Source organism: Dufourea novaeangliae, unplaced genomic scaffold, assembly GCF_001272555.1.
Source record: "Dufourea novaeangliae isolate 0120121106 unplaced genomic scaffold, ASM127255v1 scaffold101, whole genome shotgun sequence".
In the NCBI taxonomy this organism is placed as follows: domain Eukaryota; kingdom Metazoa; phylum Arthropoda; class Insecta; order Hymenoptera; family Halictidae; genus Dufourea; species Dufourea novaeangliae.
The window spans coordinates 416,250-436,665 of NW_015373989.1; the positions used below are offsets into that span (position 1 = coordinate 416,250).

At 31.8% G+C, this 20,416-nt stretch overlaps 3 protein-coding genes across 3 annotated transcripts; 1 reads left to right on the forward strand and 2 right to left on the reverse strand.

Moving 5' to 3' along the window:
- Positions 1–1,334: 1,334 nt before the first annotated feature.
- Positions 1,335–1,938, reverse strand: LOC107187627 (transmembrane inner ear expressed protein). Its single transcript, XM_015575769.1, has 2 exons — positions 1,596–1,938; positions 1,335–1,510 (listed from the first exon to the last, which is right to left on the reverse strand). The coding sequence occupies exons 1-2, from the start codon at positions 1,936–1,938 to the stop codon at positions 1,335–1,337; spliced, it is 519 nt and encodes a 172-aa protein (XP_015431255.1).
- Positions 1,939–2,840: 902 nt separating this feature from the next.
- On the reverse strand, positions 2,841–5,283 carry LOC107187727 (probable actin-related protein 2/3 complex subunit 2). The gene is made up of 7 exons (XM_015575885.1): positions 5,167–5,283; positions 4,658–4,751; positions 4,329–4,428; positions 4,035–4,236; positions 3,740–3,960; positions 3,408–3,609; positions 2,841–3,330 (listed from the first exon to the last, which is right to left on the reverse strand). The coding sequence occupies exons 1-7, from the start codon at positions 5,238–5,240 to the stop codon at positions 3,303–3,305; spliced, it is 921 nt and encodes a 306-aa protein (XP_015431371.1). The 5' UTR covers positions 5,241–5,283; the 3' UTR covers positions 2,841–3,302.
- A 2,171-nt stretch (positions 5,284–7,454) lies between these two features.
- LOC107187691 (diacylglycerol kinase eta) lies at positions 7,455–19,341 on the forward strand. The gene is made up of 23 exons (XM_015575841.1): positions 7,455–7,489; positions 7,866–8,070; positions 8,442–8,578; positions 8,754–8,845; positions 8,921–9,051; positions 9,725–9,905; positions 9,990–10,092; positions 11,551–11,553; positions 11,891–12,213; positions 12,470–12,784; positions 12,859–13,010; positions 13,089–13,350; positions 14,467–14,861; positions 15,001–15,317; positions 15,437–15,731; positions 15,811–16,038; positions 16,405–16,507; positions 17,113–17,382; positions 17,505–17,799; positions 17,893–18,210; positions 18,321–18,416; positions 18,489–18,620; positions 18,689–19,341. The coding sequence occupies exons 2-23, from the start codon at positions 7,917–7,919 to the stop codon at positions 18,977–18,979; spliced, it is 4,593 nt and encodes a 1,530-aa protein (XP_015431327.1). The 5' UTR covers positions 7,455–7,489; positions 7,866–7,916; the 3' UTR covers positions 18,980–19,341.
- Positions 19,342–20,416: the final 1,075 nt, after the last annotated feature.

The window sequence follows — 20,416 nt, forward strand, 5'->3', positions numbered from 1 at the left end:
TTAAAACGTACACGATTAAAATATTCCACGTGAATAACTACTCTATGTGATATTATTAAAAATATGAAAAAATCACACCAGTTGGTGTTGTACAATGTTAAGAATATAGATTAATTCTTTATAAACCTTTTGTCGACTTCCCGATTAGATTAATTTAAATTCATTTTATGAAATGGAAGAAGCATAAAGGTAGATAAGGTACTATGATTAATTGAATCATTCCTATATGCGTGCGTGTAAAGTATACATGCGAGCGTTGTGTATATGACAAGTCATATTTTCCTCTACAACTTTTATTTCTCTATGAGAAATAATCTTGTTTAATATAATTTATATTTACAGAAGATTCATGTTGCTATAAAATGAAAAGAATTTAATTCTTGTTATGTTTGTTTACTTGGATTTTCAAACTTTTTTTTTAAAAGCATTGACTTTTGTTATATCTTCATAAACAAAAATTATGTCTTCGTAAAAAATTTAGCTGTGAAAACTTCTATTTGATTTAGTTTTGCGATTGCAAATACTCATTTTATATTTATCAGGTAATAAATATTTTTTATGAATATTTGTATTTAATTGTGTTTCATTTCACAATATTTCCAAAAATATATTGTTTCATGAATACAATAATAGATTTTGTATATATCGGAAGAATACATAGTAACTTGCAAGAATATTTCATTTTTTTCTTTTCTTATAAGAAAGGGAAGAAAGAGAAAGGGAGAGACAATAAGAAACGTAACTTACAAATTTTGTTTCTTATATGTATTATAATAGTAATAATGGTGTTAAGAATCTAACATTATTTAGAAACAAACACACATCAGTGCTCCACTAATCATTAAACAACATGTTTGTACTGTGATTTATTTTTGTCGTGAACAAAAGTTTCATTTAAATTGCATATAGTTTATAACAAGTTATTTTACTTACTAATAGTGAAAACTTTTAACAATACTAATCGGATAGTAACATAAGTAAATAAAACGTAATTGCGGTAGGTAATATACATCATAGTCCCATTATGTGCTTTCCAAAATATATTATCCTTTGCTGTAGATTATTGTTGCATGTAAAGTAACTTAATTTCTGTATTATACTCATAAAATAAAGATTATATTTAGTCAATTGATACTGTGTAGAATTTACTTATTCTGTTTTAAACGTGCTGTGTTTCGAAAATTCTATTGTAAATGTTGAACATATTTGTTATGAATTTCAACTGAAAAATGTAATAGTATTAACTGTACTATTGTTTCCAGGGTCTAATTATGAATTAGGAAATATAATTGTTATTGTTATCTTTGTAAGAATCTAATGGTCCGTACAATTTGTTAAATTATATTGTCAGTTTCGATATGTTCTTGTTTAGTAAAATAAATTCTACTAAACATTGCATTGAATCTTGATCGTAATCCATGTTGTACATTTTTCTGAGTTGTTTCTCGATGTTGTTCCTTCTGTACTTTATGGGTTTCCACGTCGAATTTATTTTGAATTTTATCTAAAGCTAATAAGAAGAAAGAACACATGTATGAAGACTTCGGTAATAAAGTAAAAACATTTCAATTGCGTATTTAATTTAGCTTACATACCTTTCTTCAGATCCATGTCGTCCATCTCTATGTTACTGATTTTGGATAGCTCTTTCCTAAAACTTCTCGTTATTTTTTTCCTAATATAATCAGCTTCTATTTCTTCCTTGGTACGTGGTACTCGGAACCGAATACAACAACAAAGTGCAATAAGGACACTAAGCAAAATAGAGAGAATTATGCCAGCAAGTTGCCAAACACGAAACCCAGGTAATGCTTCATCTTCCAACCATTCTTCGACACCACCTTCGACACAATCTCCCGGACGTATAGCTATTTCATTAGGTGAACACGGTGAAAAAGACGAGGAAGACAAGAGTGATGCGACAGTCGGCTCGTCCATGTCCTTTATAATACAACTGAAAATTCTTAAATATTCCAGTAAGTCATGGAGCAATAATTTTGTTTGCACGTACAATTTCATTAACAAAATCTTGCATACAACCTCTCGCAATATTAATTGCAAATAATTTTGGTTTTATTTTGTACATAATATAAACAATACTTTTCTTACATGAATTTATATAGACCAATAATACATAAGATCAATTAAATATAAATATTTTGAAATAATAACGAACTTTTTATACATTGTGTGCAATACTTACATATCATGAAAAGTTACATAATATGCAATGAAATATAATACACTTAAGTTGAAAACTTTTATGTTGTTTCATGTAATTATAAAAACTTATTGTGCTGAAAGTATAGAAATGTTATGACACATTCCGGCCGAGAGAACACTAGTAACTGAAACCCTAAAAGCCACACAATGTACCTTTTGTGTCTGTGCTAAATAAAAGGGTGTGGTATTAATGAATACTCCTGTCTGGCACTCCCCACTTTGCACCTCAATCTGGATTTTCCAACCCTTACAACCATTTAGTAATTACAGATCAATAATGCTAAATCCCACGGTCGCTAAATAAATGTTTTCTGTATAATATAAATAAAGGTTTTATAATTATAGTACCTATTATATAGAATTAATACTTTTATTATCTTACAATAATAATACGTTAATAAGAGAGTATAGATATTAAAAATAATTTACCAAAAAACACAATACTGTGTTAAACATATATAAATGAAACATTAAGTGCATTATTTCGTAAAATCCACGCATTTTTTTTTACATTTTAAATATTTCTCGTTGTACGTGGACCTCGATAAAAAAAAGAACAATAATCTGTATGAAATCAAGTAATATAAAGTGTATTAAAAAGAAACAGAACATGGTATCGTACATACTATGACCATAAAGATCAGTGTTAACGTTAGTAACATCACTTTTTTACATTATAGAAATAATGAAACAGAAGATACTTAACATCATTCACAGACTATGAATTCCCTGATTTCTTCGTAGATTCTATGCATTCTTGTGGCATTACTTTAAGAACTTTAATATAAAATGACTTTTTAATCATGCATCGTGTCTTGCTGCGCACATAACACTTGACATATGTTTGCAGCAATGTAGACTCTTTTAAGTAACATTGTACTGTTCAAAAGACAATGTGTGGTAAAACTCGAAGACTGAAAACTCTCGACTCATTAATCTTGTGAGTTAGAATCCTCCGTTACAAAGAATATTTCTTGCCAGAAGATCAAAGAATTTCTAGCAAATCTATGAGACAAATGATGGCTTTGTCATTTATCTTTTATGAAAACAATACGAGGAATGTAACATTATGTTTGCACTCATTCCTTCCTGATGAATGTTCGACCCCTGTAAAATATAATGTTACCAACTGTACTGTGCCGACAGAATGTGTTCAACGCATAGTAATTTACAAACAAACTTACGTAATTGTTTTCTTTTCAATATTCTTAGACTGTGATCTTGCCCGATTTAATACCTTCAAGAAGTCTGTTGTTTTGGTACGCATTCTAGAGTGAATGTAAACTTTACTGCACTTAATATGATAGTGCAGATAATTTCTAAACATGTGTATTAAATCGATGGTGTTATCACGAGCTTCTCTATTTGTATGTCGTGGAAATAGTACTATAAAACAAAGCATAAAGATGTCGTTGCCCAGTTTATCGTAATCAGATAAAAACGTTTATGTGTAGTTTATATACATTTCTCCCATATTTTAAGTTACTCCAAGTTCAAAGGAACAATTAATATTTACCGAATGTAATATATCCAACGCAGTCTCCAACTGCTGCTTCAGAATCTTGTAATTCTAACGGAGGTTCACGATGATTAAATAAAACTTGCGGAGCTGTGTGACTCGCACGTCTGCCTTCCTTTAATTCTTGTAAAAACAACTTTCCAATAACCATATCATCTTCATCTTTGAATATTGTACTAAACACCACTGTTACTCTATCACTTTTGGCTTCAACATACCTTGGCATAAAAAATATACACAGTAAGGAATGTTCCACTTGCATATCACTGGCAGAAAATAGTGATTCACTTACATTGTTTCTTGTTCTCTATATTGAATAACTGCCCTTTTCTGTAGTTCTGTACCTGGCGAACTAATGTACTCTTCTTGAAAATCAAAATACTTTTCAAAGACACTGGCAAAACAATGTCTTTTCAAGAGTGCAATTTCTTTAACTAATGTTTCCCAATCTTCAGGCAAATTTTCCAAGTCTATCATCACAGAAACGTTGTAGCCTACAACCATTAACAATCTTATTAAATACTGCAATCAAATATTGTACATGCATATAAGTAAATACTCATTGATTTCTATGAAACTTATTTACCAGTTTCAGGAGCTATAAGGTAAGATCCATATTCTCGTATAAGTAATTCATCAGCCCCGTGTTCTTGTAATTGTTTATAAAATTTGAGTAAAATACTTATCTATAAGGTAAAGAGTACATTACTAAATTGTAACATATATATCTCTTGTATTTTAAAGTACAACTATTCTTTGTAAGCATTAATAGAATTATATTTATTTTACGAATGAAACTATAAATGAAATATTAATTGAATGTGTTATTTCAAAAGATGAATAAAATATGAGCTATATTATTAAAGATACTTTATCATACGTAAGATGGATATTAACAGATTCTTGTGCACTTACTCTAATTTTTGACTTGTCACCGCTTAAGTTAGAAATGTGAAATAAAGCACCATCGAAATCTGCTATAACAACATCTGTAGACTCTGGTTTATGACTACAAAAAGGAGTACAATTTATTATAAATATTGAGATTATAACGAAATAAACGGGAAATAGGAGAAACAAATTATGGATCAACCGTGCACAGTATTTACATGCAGATTGTTATAGCTTCTAATTGTTAATATAATGTCATTCAATATTAAGTGAATATATTGTAAACCTTGTATTTGACATCAAAAATGTTTAACATAGTATAAATAAATAGGTTTTACTTTATACGGTTTGGTTTCGTAAATACAAAAATTTTTAATATAAGTGCATGTATAAACTAAATGAGTTTTTTCATATTGTGTTAAAATAAATATTAATAATATTTAAAACGGACACCGCCCCTTGCTTATAATCTCTTCCTCTATCTCAGAAACGTGTAAAATATCTGCTCCAAAAAAGAACAGTATATTACTTACCCTGAAAAGGTATTTTTTATTTTGTTAGTTAACGTCTCTTCTAGTATCCTGTTATGTATCTCTAACAAAATCATTATTGTGCCTTATATTAATTAATTATATTACAACACAGTAATTACTAACTATCTACCGACAAATTTAACCATATACACGATTCTGACTAATTTCTAATCTTTTCTCTTGAACCGAATGATCGCTGTTCAACACAGCCAGGTCACTCAACCGTACGCAATGTTACACCAATACCAATAGCAACTGTTTCACTTGATCAGTACTTATTATATACCACTTTTTATCGATTGTATTTGTGGTTTTAGCATTTCTTTAACTTATCTCGTGAATTGTTCATTGTCTTATTAAAATTGTTATCGATTGATTTTTTGTAAATGCTGTAATATTACGCTTTTCAAAATCCGACCCAAGTATAAATTATAGTGTTATGGAAATATATGACAGCGTTATTACATTAATAACATTGAATAAACTTGTTTTGAAATAAATTTAGACAAAAATATAACAATTTTTTTTATCGTTAAAATATAATCGATCATTTTGCGTATCAAAGCTCGGTTTAACAAAATTTATGGTTTGGTATTTTTTTGTTTACATGTATTTTTGCATTTTTCTGTAATTTCAAATTTATGCCAGAATTGCTATAATACTTTTATTTATTATTACTCCTTTCGTATATATATGTATAAAGATGACACGATAATGTATTATAGTGTATAAGATATATAGGTTCATGTAAACCGGCCATAAAGTTATCCGAGAGAAGTGATATTTGCGCCCTCGTAGGAGCGAGGAAGAATTAAGATGAGCGCTCAGCCGACGCCAGTCGTCGCGACGCGAAATCTATTTTATATAAGGTGTTCTCTTAATCCTCCCTTTTTCTCTCCTTGAAGTTTCAAATGAACAAGATCAGAATGTGCGCTCCAAACTCACAATCATTGCAGCATTATAGGTTAATATTCCGACTATTTCACCAATTTTTAAAGCATATTTTTTCTAACTTTAACAATTCATTTGCACAGTAAACACACACTATTCATTTGCATAATTTCGTTTTTAACGTTACAATTAAAAAGAGTGTGACTGGTAATTGTCTTTGTGCGTGTGAATACGTATACATATGCATGTGTCGCCGCGTGACATATGTTTGACATTTGAACAATGGGTGACGGAAACGAAGGAAACCAAGGGTCGAAAATTTAAATATGTTTATTTCGAAAATAAAGACGCAAAGTGCTAAGTGGTGAAATCCTTCCATTACATATTTTAGCCTATTTTATCATGTAATATTTAAATACACATATATATATTCATTTACTTTACATATGAAACTTTCATGGGGACTGATTCGGTGATCACAGCATTTTATGGTTTTCTTGTTGAAGATTTTTATAATGACAGTATAATTTCTATTTATTTTTAATTTTAATTTTTATTATTCTTTTATACTTTTTATTGGTATATTTAAAACGAAAAACAAAGCCCATTAACGAAATACCATATGTCTGAAAGTGCAAAAGGGTAATGCACAGATTTGATGTATTTATGACATACGAGAATATACAAAATGTGTTAACAAATATTAATGTAGTTTTTAAAAAAAAATTAGATTTAAATTAATATTATTACCATTTTAATTGAAGACATTCTTTACTAAACAATGTATACTTTTTTTAATTTATGGTGCTTCCAAAATAATCTGTGAAACTGTGAGTTTACGAAAACATCCGCAGTCTAGTAATTACTCAACTCTTAGTGAATACTCAACCCTTCACATTTTAAATTACTTTCATAATCAATATCTAGAATCTAGAGAGTAAAATATATACACACGTGTGTTGGTTCCATTCAGCTCCCTTTAAATTTGAATGGGAGTACCCTAATCGCGAAATATATTTCATTCATTTCTTGTGTGCCTGTGTTTACTCGTTGTTGTTGCGTTTGCGAGTGGAATGAAAATGTATAGACAAAACCCGTAATGCAGAGGACAGGCGTCTAGAACAATGCATATCGTTTTCATTTGAACACTTATTTATAAACGAGGTGACATGACATGCGCCATGGAAAATAGGACATAGCAATGGCTTAAAGAAGAAGAAAAGAGCATCGCGTATACGACTATCGCTTTGGTTATTCCGATACTCGGTGCATTCGGCTATGATACTCTACGTGTATACAAAAGTCAATATCCGTTGCACCGATGTAACATCTTCGATTACTTGGAATACGTGCGAATCATAGGAATTCAAATGTGCCTGAAATTGCAATTCAAATGTCACCAAAGCAACAGAGAACCCGTTCTCGATTCAAGGTAATGTTTCGTTTTTCGCTATGGATAAAAACGGAAGGTTATTTTCTTTCCGAATCATATGATAGTTTATGTTCAATATAAACGTTACATCTACGATCATTTATGTTGTACGAAGTATGATTATTATCAAACAAAAACCATAATTATTGAATATCCTAAAGACTGGTCAAAGTAATTTTTTAGTTTATTTAGTCTCAGTTTTAGTTTAATTTGAATTTACTTTTCAATTTTGTCGTGTTTGCCTTTATTTAAAGATAATTGACTAATATTCCTTTAGATTGTAACAAAGGATAATGACATTAGAATTAAGTGACTAAACGTTAGATTGAATATTACGTGTTTGTGTTATTAAACTATCTATTGTATTTCTTAATAGGTGATAACTCCATTTCGATCACTGGTTCTCTGTGGCGAAACTAGACAAGAAATGGAAGATTGGCTGAATGCATTAAGGACAATGACAGAGAATCGTGTTCAGGCAGATTCGGGAATTGCAGAAATGCTCAGTGGTAATCATCAGTGGTATGCAACAAGTCATGCAAGACCAACATATTGTAATGTTTGCAGAGATACTCTTTATGGTATGCAAATGTATTTTATTAGTTGAATGTCTGTTTTCATCGGACAATTAAAAAGTTATAGAACAAAAGAAATTAGGAAGTTTTAAAACATAAATTATATTAATAAATTAAACTTTTGTTTCAATATTAAATATCTTAACATAAAAAGATAAATTAATGTGTCGCTTAGCAATAAAAATGTGTATATACTAACAAGAATAGTTGTACAATGTTTAATAGACATTAGAAAACGAATTCACAATGGACATAATAATGATTCCTTAAAATAATTTGATAAATGAAATATTATATTAATACATATATACTGAATGTACAATAGTAATCTCGGAATTTATTTTACAAGCAATAAGATACTGTAACTTGTGTTTTAGGTGTCACTTCTCATGGATTAAGTTGTGAAATATGTAAATATAAAGTTCACAAACAGTGTAGCATAAAAGCAATAAATAATTGCAAGTGGACTACATTAGCGTCTATTGGCAAGGACATTATTGAGGACCAAGATGGGGTATGTAGGACAAAGTCGCATGATTACAACAAAACATCTTTTCTCTATACGTAATAACTTATATAAATAAAAAATTTCGTTTGTCACATTATACCAAGTATGATATATTCGTTTAATATCCTTATTCAAAGAAACTATGATAATTAGTTGATAAATACCTTCTGCTTTTATATAGAACATTATTATGCCGCATCAGTGGATGGAAGGCAATTTGCCAGTATCCTCAAAATGTTCAGTGTGTGAAAAAACATGTGGCTCTGTGCTTAGGTATAAATCAGTACTATAAAACCTTTTAACTTGATGCTTGAAGATTTTATTGATTTTCGGTTGTCTGTTCTTTAGACTTCAAGACTGGAGATGTTTATGGTGTAGAGCTACAGTACACACAGCATGCAGACCTGCCATAAGCGTTAAGTGTCTATTAGGACCAGCTAAATTGAGTGTAGTTCCTCCTACAGCGTTGCATAGTATAGGTAATCCTGGTAACTCATTTTCATCATTCATAATTTAAAAATATTGTGTCTCTTTGTATATTATTATTTACAGTAGAACTACATATACTTGAATCTTTGGGGGGACATGGTGGTTCAAATAACTAGAACATTTATGTAATAAGAGTTGACCTAATTCCAGTGATATTGGGTGTTTGTAGTTAAATGATACACAGAGCATTCACTTTAACGATCCGCACGATTAAAAAGAGTTATTAACCAAAATTTATCTACGTTGAGTGAACAACATATAACGATAACAACCATTTCGAAAATATATTTTCTTCATAGTGAACCCAAAGTTATTTTCTAAATGGAAGGATATAATTTTTTTCCATTGGAGATATTAAGACGAATATGACCAGTACAAACTATGATACTTTCATTCACACAATACTAAGTTCATAGCAGTGGAATATCGTGGATATCGTTACGATATCCGTCCTGTATACTTTGGACATTGAGAATCGCTGTGTTTATATTAAAAAAATACAATTTGACAGTAACTCTTGTAATAAAAGTTTAGTTGTCCTTCAGTTGATCGTGCAAATGGAAATTTCATTCGGTTAAATGGAATTTGAAAAATGAAGTTCTATTATATTAAATAAAATACAGTGTTTCTACATTGACTTTACGATACTATCGTTGATTTTAGTACATTCAACAGGTAGTGACGAAGCTTGGGAAGCTATTAGACCTATCGGATGCAGTCCACTTTTAGTATTTGTAAATAGTAAATCTGGAGACAATCAAGGTGTTAAATTTCTTAGAAGATTTAAACAATTATTAAATCCTGCACAAGTATTCGATCTTATAAAAGGAGGACCAGGACCAGGGTGAAATATTTTATATGAATTTGTATTGAAATTTTCAATGCATCTCAATTCTTTAACGCGAACACGATCATTTATTTTGAATAGGTTGAGATTATTTCGTCATTTCGACCCATTTCGAATTTTGGTGTGCAGTGGCGATGGATCCGTTGGTTGGGTTCTTTCTGAGATTGATCGTTTGGGGATGCATGTAAGTAAAAGTAGTGAATTTGACAAATAATTTTGTTCTGGATATATTAGTTAATTGCATGCATTTGGATTTTTATTATGTATATACATATATACACGTTGAATATACAATTATATTTTGCAAAAGCTGTAATGTTCCGTAGAATTATTAGTATCGAACCTCGTTTATATGCACACAAACGCACGATTAGTGACTACAACTATAAACATATTTGAAAATCACACGACTATAAATTCGGAAGAATATAATTAAGGCGAAGTACAACCAAAGTGACATACATTTTTCTATTAGTTGCATGGTTGCACATTGTTATCATTGTTTAGAATGTCTTGATATTTTGCCATAGTATATACCTGAATACTCAGAATAAAATTAGTTAGCCCTTTTGTGAAATTAATTATTTTTGATTCAAATCTAATATGTTAAATGCCTTACTTTAATGTGTAATGTTTTTGTCTTTAAAAAATAATTCATTATTCATTATCTGATGGTGGAAATTTAACATGAATAAAGGACATATTATTCTCTGTACGAGCACAATAAATTCCCTGTTTTCTCTTTGTACAGAAAAACTTTATTTAGATTTTCTTATATAATGTACATGTTTACATTTCACAGAAGCGTTAAGTAAATGACCATCGACAGCTTTGATAATTTAAACAGCATGGCGTGTCTCTTTTATAATTTTATTTCAGATGATACTGGTGTTTGTACATTAGGATTCTTTGTATGCGTGAAGCTTCATTAACTTTATTTGTAGATGGTAAGTGTAAATTACGCACGAATTTTATAAAAATTCTTGAATGTGACTATTTGTTGTTTAAATATTATATCACTATTTTATGCTTTTACAATGACAAATAGTACAGTAACATATTTATGATCGAGACAATTATTGACACGAATCGTTCTAAACAAATCTATACTACAAAAATTATTACTTAAATAGTTAATATACACAGTAAAGTGTTTGAATAATTCAGACTTATATTTTATTATGTAAAAGGATCTCTACAATAAGAGAATAAGAATTAAATTGTAGAATATGATCTCTTTATGTGTTCTGAGATTTCTACAATTATTCTTTTTACATAAAAAAAGATCATATTTTTATATCTATTATCTACTTTATAACATATTTTCAACAATTCATAAGTGGTAATAATACAAGTAGCAATAAATTTTTACGAAATATATTTGACAGGAAATAAAAGAAATAGAATTTTTCGTAATAAAATAACATATCATCTTAGTACATTTTCTATAAGGAACAATCTCCTTTGATTTCATGATTTGATGCACTCGATGATTAGTTTGTTTATATGCAATGTATGCTGTATCATAAATAAAAGTTTGTATATTTTACAATATGAAATACTCCTTAAAGTTTATGTGGTTTATCGCCATTTTTTTTTCGAATAACAATTATAATTATTTCTAATAATATATTATTATTAGACTGTAGAATTTTATGCAAAATGGCATGTTATAAAGTAATTTATGAAAACAAGAACAATAGTAGGAACTTCTTTCTTCTCTTATGTATCTTGTTGAGTTAAGAATAAAATAGAAAACTCGAGGCATTTGAGAAAGTTTTGTCTGTTATTGTATTTTATAGAGTCCTATAAGTTATAAATGCATAAAATCCGCAGTCTAATTATTATAATATCGATAATAGATAACGACACGAACGTTGGGGTTCAAAGGAAATACGTTTATGTAATTATATGTCGTTTTTTATTGCATGCTGTCGTGATGCCTTTATCAAGATTATTTATCGCTTGAAAATTTGAAATAGAAGCAGTGCCAAGTCGGAGTTCTGCCTTTGGGAACAGGAAATGATCTGGCACGTGTATTGGGTTGGGGGTCATCTTGCGACGATGATACTCATTTACCCCAGTTGTTAGAAAAATATGAAAAAGCTGGCACAAAGATGCTTGACCGATGGAGTATTATGACTTTCGAACGTAGCATATCTTTGCCATGTCATAAAACGGCTTTAAGTCGATCCGATACATCCTTAAAATCCAACATTGTCCATCAATACGAGAACAATGTTATTACTCACGTAACAAACATTTTACAATCAGATCAGGACAATGTAGTTTTATCTAGCATTAAGTAAGTATTCTATAAAAAATGTAATGGCGTACAAATGAATTATAAAAATAGCAATAATTGAAAAGTAAATTCTTAAGTTATTGTGTTGGGACCTCTTGAATTCTTATTCCAATTTATTTAGTTGCAATTCCATATTTGAAAGTGATTCTAATCATATTTCAATTATAACTACAATGTAATTTATACATTAATATTGATATATAACACAAGAAATTGTCCAATGCAAATTACCATGATAAAAACTCTTTATTTTCAGAATTTTATGTGACACGGTAAAAGATTTTGCATCACATATAATAGAAAATATAGATTCAGAGGACCAACAGATAGAAGAGAAGTGCAAAGTACTTCAACACAAGCTCGATTTGTTCTTGCAAACATTGTGTAAAGAGGAAGGATACTTAGCCGAACATCCAATGGGTGCAGATAATTATGCTCTAAATACCGATGTATCTGTTTCACCCGAGACTTATGAGAAAGGTGTATTAGAAAAGCCAGAAAAAGACATGACGAATTTAAAGAAGGTTCTTCGAAGGCGACGTCTTATGGAACGAGAGATTGTAATGTCAAGGTATGTTGTCAGCATCGAAATTTAAATACAAGTATCTGTAGATCAATAATTGTACTCATTTTACTGAATTGTAGAGCAAATAGTTTAAAAAGAATTATACGACATCTTGTAGAATATACACAGTTGACTATAGACGATCAGATTAATATACACGCGACGCATGTTTCGAAAACAGCAGATATAACTGTTTCGCCCGGCGATACTGCAATGTTAAATTCTGTATCAAGTAAGTTTACGACATAAATCTTCCATTTTACTTCTCTCCTAGATTCTTCAATTTTTAAAAAATATTCATAACCACAAGACTGTGTCGTAGGTAAAAAGCACCAAATGGATATTCCTGGTTTAAAACTGGAACATTCTGAAATATCGTCTACAGGTCCATTAATAGAATCTTTAAAGAGTACAGAAGATTCGACGTGTACTCTTACTTCAACTCCTAACGTGGCGTCTTTGAGTCCAATGCCTGATCTTAGAAGAGATTCTCAACCCGAGGAGTTATTGACATTGCCGGCACCGGACGGTTTTGCTGACAGTAGAAGAAACAGTGAAAATTTACCTCAAGAGTAGGTATTGATTAACTTTTACGTTGTAGATACATTATTAATAAAAAGTAAGATGAGTTTATTACAGTCACTTATAGAACTGAATTAATATCCAGTGGACTTTTAACTATATGTTTTGCCATAATGGAGGGTTGTAGGGGAGTAAAATGGCAATGAATTCAAAGCCCCCTCCATGCTAAGTTCTATCGTCACAGCTCAGCGCGTACTGTCGGTGAAACAGCTTTCGTAGAGCGGGACCCCCGACTCATTTTACAATTAGGCAGTAGGTTTGGCCATAAAACCTGTAATGTGAGACTTTTATGGTACTCGAACTTCGTTCAGGGCCGTAGGATGTCAACACGGAACTGTTTCTTCCTTTTTGGTATATTTAACAAAATTTTGGTACAGCATACAATTTTGAAAATAAGTTATACAAATGATTGGCTGTTACGAAAAATTCAAAGTAACCAATTAACGAGAGTGAGAGAGGGGTGGGGGAAGGGAGGTAGAGAATGACGATACCTGGACTATCCAAGGTACATGGTGATCTAATAAAAACTCGAAATTTCCTCTAGGTCTTGACTTGTCGGTCTTCAACCCGTTACAATTAATTTTGAACTTTCCTTTCGGAAATTCCGATTGTATTACATGTCATCTACCTTTCAAGATTGAAAGAAACTAATTTGCCATTCTAGAGTTGTTATTATATTCGTGCAAATACATATTCGTTGTAAACGAATGTTTAACTTGCAACATTCACGGAAGAAGTTTATATATTTCCTAATCTTTGACAACTATATGTTACTCTTTATTAATACGTAAATTACATATTACTGAGCAAAAGATGACAGGGGCCTGAGATGTAGAGTAAATATACTTCTGTAAGATACGCATGGCCCTGGCTGCGGTTTCATTAATGGGCCTTCGGTCAATCAAAAAGTGCCTTTTTGCAAAATCATTCGGGGGGTCCCGTTCCGGGAAAGCTCTTTCACCGACAGTACGCAACATTGGTGGGAGAGCCAATTTGTGTGCTCGAAAGTACGTGCGAAGGGGAAGTGCCTCGCGTGGCAATATAGTTAGAGTCCACTGCACTATTTGTATAACTTGTGGTATGTTTATATACTAATGGTGTTTCAGCTCATTTAATTTTCACGAGTTGACAGCTCAGTCTATATCTGCGTATACTCAGCAAGAATCAGATGTTCATATGTTTAATGATCAGCACGAGTCGAACAACATGGAACTTTCGTCGGACTTTCAAATAAGCGTTACAAGAACTAATTTTGATACAAGTTCGCCTTCGGATGACGCTACTATGCAAGACACTATTATCTCTCCCGATACAGATTCGATTCATTCGAGACACGTGTCGCTGGAACACGATCAAAAATTTGAAAACAGAAGTAAAATGGATACAACTAGAGGTAGTTGTAGTAATAGTATTGTTAGTACGGACAGCATAATCTCTGATACCTTGGATTTAAAGAGTTACGTAATACGGAATAGTGAGAGTGAAATTGGTAAGTATATAAGTGGAACATTTATTTTACAAAATCTATTAATTCGTTACGCAACTGGCAAAGTAATATTTTTTTAGTTCGTAAGAATACGATGAAGTTATATATTATACATTTTATAGATAACTTGTCCTATTTATTCTAGTTCGTATAGGTAGTGATATATTCGATTCTACAAAGAGATCCGACAGTTCTGAAATCGGGCACATCGATTCCCCTGATAATTCGGACATGTTTACCAGTGAAGTACAAAACTCTGAAAGTTTAATTGATGATCTAAGTTCACTCGGGCAAGATTTAATCAGTACAATGATAGGGGAGAAATATGATTCTGTAAGGGAATGTTTGGAATCTGAGCACACGGAGAAACCACAAAAGTATTGCAGTTTAGCTCAATTCGAAGAAGGCAACGATATTGCTAGGAGATCATTTAAGAAACAAACAAAGGCTTTCACAGTTGCAGAAAAAGAGGTAATTATACCTAACGGTGCTCGATATGCTTCACATAGAATTCTTTCAAAGATATAAAGTGATTTTTATGTAAAATATATCCGAACCTAATGAATGTTTCATTTACTAATTTCCAATAGAATATTAAAAGCAAACATAAATTAGGGTCATTCGATCAAAATGCAACCGAGGGCATCAAATCGAAAGACAGTCACGATGGCAAAGCGTCTGATCTATTGAGTCCCGTTTGTTGCTTTACTGTTTCTTCAGACACTACTCCAACGAATGAGAAACCTAATAATTTTCCACCCACGATAAGCGTTATAATTAATCCTCCGAGTCCGTCAATGTCTATTGAAAGTCAACATGATTCCGACACGGGATACAAAACAAGCCCATACCTAAGGCGACATAACGGTGAAAGTATGGAAAAACGTACGTCTCTTATTTTTTAACGTAAAAATTCCTTGTCATACCTAAATAATATAAAGTTATTGACTTCATTAATAATTAGTGAGCGTAGAGCTGCCAGAATCCGGTTTCTCACCTCAAGCAACCCGTCGAATTAGCAGTGGCAGCTTATTAAAAGCATCGGAAGTTGTCTCTTTAGCTGCTACAGCTGCACGACTTGGCGGTTCGAATGCAAGTTTACGTCACGAAAGAATGAAGTCTGTCGACCGAACCGAAGACGCGAAAAAACTTCCAATTATTAATCCGTTAGTACAATTGTCTATGTGGCCGAGTAAGTATTTTACACTTTATATGTATGATACAAGCTGCTTTTTTGAAAACCCAACTGTAGATATCGACGTCAATTTTTTTACATTAACCCTCATCCGTCCCTTAGTTTCCCAACTTAATATGTCCCTCTGTGTTAAATTGACACAGGAGTAACAAAATACAACGAAGAGATAAATAGCTAAATTTGCAAATTTTTTCAAATAAAGGTCATGTATCCACAGCTAAATTTACCTACACATGACAGGATAACGTTATTAGAAGAAAAATGTGTCAAATCGACACAAGGGACGAATGAAGGTTAAACGGAAGATTGAAAATATTGTAAATGAAATTAAATATATGTATATATATATATATATGTTTGCAGACGTCAGCGGAGGAACAGGACTCATTAGTCAGGCATTACTTGCAAACGCAGACGCACTTTGTGCTGCAGTGTCGCCATTAATGGATCCGGATGAAACTTTAATGTAAAGTATAATCACAGACGAGGTATTAGAAGTAGACATTTCATCCATTGTATTTTTTCGGCCCACTTTTCTGGGGCGACGTCGCCTCATTTCTATTTTAGTGACACTACCCACCGCAGATTCATTATTCTCATAACGTAGGGATCGCCAAAATCACAGGTTTTTTAATGCGTCGGTACTACTGTTTAGGTGGGCCACAAACTTCCATAAGATGAAAGGTCTATTTCTTATATCTTGTCGGTGGTATAATACAGTGGATTCTAACTATATTGCCACGGTCGGGGCTGTAGGGGAGTAAAATGGCAAATGAATTCAGAACCCCCTCCATGCTAAGTTCTGTCGTCATCACCTCAAACTTGCCGTCTGCGCAAAAGCTGAATCGTGCTGGTGCGACGGCCTACGCAACCTGGTGGGAAAGCGAATTTGTCTGCTCGAAAGTATTTACGTGTGAAGGGGAAGTGTTTCGCGTGGCAATATGTTTAGTGGCAATATAGTTAGAGTCACACCTCTTTTAAGTGATGACTGAACTCTAAAAACGTATTCTGCTGATCTTAAATCAGCTATGTTAAAAAAAATAAATTCTTAAGTTAATATAATTTTTCTAGGGAGGGTTATTTCGAACGTTGCGTCATGAATAACTATTTTGGAATCGGCATAGATGCAAAAATTAGTCTTGATTTTCATCATAAAAGAGAAGAACATCCAGAGAAGTGTCGCTCACGAGCAAAAAATTACATGTGGTACGGTGTATTGGGATCTAAACAGTGGTTACAGAAAACATACAAAAATCTTGAGCAAAGAGTGCAATTGGAATGTGACGGTCAACGGATACCATTGCCTTCTCTACAAGGAATTGTTGTATTAAACATTCCAAGGTTGTTAAATATCTATCTTTAAAAATGAAAGTCTTGAAAAATTAAATATGTACCTTTAAAAACGGAAGTTAAGTATCTATCTTGAAAAATTTTGCAACTGAAGAATACTGTGTTTCTTGTAGTTTCATGGGCGGCACAAATTTTTGGGGTGGAACGAAAGAAGGAGACCTGTTTTTAGCGCCCTCGTTCGATGACCGCATATTAGAAGTGGTAGCTGTATTTGGTTCGGTTCAAATGGCCGCGTCGCGGCTGATTAATTTACAACATCATAGGATCGCACAATGTCAAACGGTTCAAATCAACATTTTGGGTGACGAAGGAGTGCCTATACAAGTTGACGGTGAAGCTTGGATACAACCACCTGGAATTATACGTATTATACACAAGAATCGTATGCAAATGCTTTACAGAAATAGGGTAAGTCAAATAACTTGTGTTGGCAAGATGCATCGATAATCGAAATATGCATTATTATAATTAATAATTGATTAAATAATACATATTTTTCAGGCACTTGAATCGTCTTTAAAAACGTGGGAGGAAAAACAGCGCAGTACACTCAGTGCAATATCCCATTCAACATCCACGTTGAACAGTACACAATCACAATCTAAATCTAATTTATCGATACACAGTAAACCATCACATTTAAATGACGAAGAAATGTATATTTTGCTGGGATTCATTGAAGTGGTCACAACTTTAGTCAAATGGGTGAAACTGCTCATAATATCGCATCCGAGTTTGGAGCCAGATTTGTATCAAGTTGCAGCACGGACAGCTCAGGCACTCGAACAAGTACATCCAGGCGGAAAAATTTTACATGGAGTTAGTAATTGCTTTTCTTGTATTCGATTTTACATTGTCGTTTCATTTTGTATTTTTGACTTTATTAAATCGCGACCGAGTTTTTATTAATTGTACAATATGTTTGTTAGACTAATTTGAGACCAGTTGTAACAGAGTTAGTTTCAAGCGCAAGACAACTTTACGAAGACTCGTGTGAATTACTTAGAGATAAAGCACACAATTTAGTAAGTATTCTATGTTTTAGCGCTTTAACATTTCATGAGTGTACTAAAAAATTCAAATTCTAAATAATGCAGAGACTGCGAGAAGATTTAGAGAATAAGTTATCTTTCTCCTTGGCGAATATGGAACAAGAATTGAAAAAGTGTACATTCGATGAAGCAGCTACAGGATTAGTGTATTTACAAAGTTTACCATCGGACGAACAGGTATGACTTTCAATGTAACATAATTTTCGTAAGCTCGTGTGGATTTATTTCAAATTTTATTTAAATAGGGAGATAAAAAGAATCGTCACAGAGGTTTATTCTGGTTGAAATTTCGGCGTTCAGGGGGTAATTCTGGGGCCCATCCTGCTCGAGATCAAGTGACTACGTGGGGTGTTCAGGAAGTGTGCTCTTGGTTAGAGAACCTTCAGTTGGGTGAATATACTGACAAATTCGTTTCCCACGACATACGAGGTAGGGAATTGTTAACACTAGCCCGTCGAGATCTCAAGGAACTTGGTATTACTAAAGTAGGGCATGTTAAACGAATCTTACAAGCGATCAATGATCTGAATAATTAGGTATACGATACTCACTTGGAACCTTTCGAGTTATAAAAATACAATCAATACGTAGTGTGTTACAACGGTTAATGAATATCTAAGAATACAAATTTATGTTAATACTGTTGAAATTAGGACTTACTGCTGTTGAAGGTAGTATACGGATCATTTAACGAACAAAAAGTCAGATACAGTGCAATGAAAAACTTTATATAATGATAAAAGTTATAACGTAGTTTCTGATTTAAATTAAAAAAATGGCACTTAACGAGATACGGCAGTGTTATTGAGAAATTGAATTTTATACTGCTGTACGTGAAAAATTGATGTTACGGTGTGCCAAAAACATGGACCTGACTCTTTAGCAGAAACTAAATAATACTGAGGAACTTAACAGAAAAGAGAAAACACTTTTTTAATAGTAGCATGATATAGTCATGCTTAATAAAATATATAATTATCTAGAAGTTATGTCACATTACACAGTGAACATACTAGCGATGATACATTTATGAATTGCATGCAATTTTGAACATTACAAAAGTTTCATTAAGTTATGAATTATGTTACATTTCTTGTTTTATGCATCGTACAAACATTAAAGACTTTGGAAGCATGTGTACTATGAATCGTGTGTAAGGTTAAGGGTACTGTGTCATTCTAATTTTTTACGAATGATAAATGTTACAGTTTCATGTTTCAGAATACCACATTAAGTTTAATCGAAACAGTATTAATATATTTGAAAATTACATTCTAAGTTTAGTTATGAAATAACTACTGTCAATTATATAATTTGTCGGAAATGTATTCTATTTGCGATGTATATTATTTTATTTTATTTTTTATTTTCTCATAACAAAGGTAGTTATGTGTATGTATGTGTACATAAAACACGCGACGAAACCAAAGAGTTTTATGTATAAGCATATTTTTACGTTATTTAATCTCCGATTTAATCTTCCAAATTCGAGTCATATCTATATGAAATCAGACTTGATTAAATGCACTTTTAAAGCATATATGGTGCATATAAACGCGTATGTATCGATACAAGAAGCTTATATTTCCAGTGCACTTCTAAAATATTATGCTAAAGTTGTTTGTTTAATATTTCTGAAACTTTTTCAAGGTCAACATACAAGTTTTTACTCGTTTACTATATATATTTTGCAGAATATTTTGTCATCAACTTTTTGTAAATATTAAAACTTAAGTTATAAGACTATATACGTGTACAAATCTTAAAAATAATTTTAAAACTTTTAATAAAAAAACATACTATATTTATATCAGTAATGATTACTGAATGATGAACAACATAGAAACGATCTATGTGTACACTATAAAAATATGAATCACAATATTGTTTGTAACAAAAGCTTCTTGTATGGTTCCGTCTTTTTTGTTGACACTTCTGTCTTGCCTAATCCGTTGCGCGCACACGATCTCTCT

Excerpts from the sequence above, each read along its gene's own strand:
- LOC107187727 (XM_015575885.1), bottom strand. The coding sequence starts at position 5,240 with ATGATTTTGTTAGAGATACATAACAGGATACTAGAAGAGACGTTAACT. Across the intron at positions 4,752-5,166 it reads ATAAAAAATACCTTTTCAGG|TCATAAACCAGAGTCTACAG; the intron begins GTAAGTAATATA and ends TCCTTTTTGTAG. Across the intron at positions 3,961-4,034 it reads TATAGAGAACAAGAAACAAT|GTATGTTGAAGCCAAAAGTG; the intron begins GTAAGTGAATCA and ends TTTTATGCCAAG.
- LOC107187691 (XM_015575841.1), top strand. The coding sequence starts at position 7,917 with ATGGAAGATTGGCTGAATGCATTAAGGACAATGACAGAGAATCGTGTT. Across the intron at positions 17,800-17,892 it reads AAATGCTTTACAGAAATAGG|GCACTTGAATCGTCTTTAAA; the intron begins GTAAGTCAAATA and ends CATATTTTTCAG. Across the intron at positions 18,417-18,488 it reads GAGATAAAGCACACAATTTA|AGACTGCGAGAAGATTTAGA; the intron begins GTAAGTATTCTA and ends TAAATAATGCAG.
- LOC107187627 (XM_015575769.1), bottom strand. The coding sequence starts at position 1,938 with ATGGACGAGCCGACTGTCGCATCACTCTTGTCTTCCTCGTCTTTTTCA. Across the intron at positions 1,511-1,595 it reads CGACATGGATCTGAAGAAAG|CTTTAGATAAAATTCAAAAT; the intron begins GTATGTAAGCTA and ends TCTTCTTATTAG.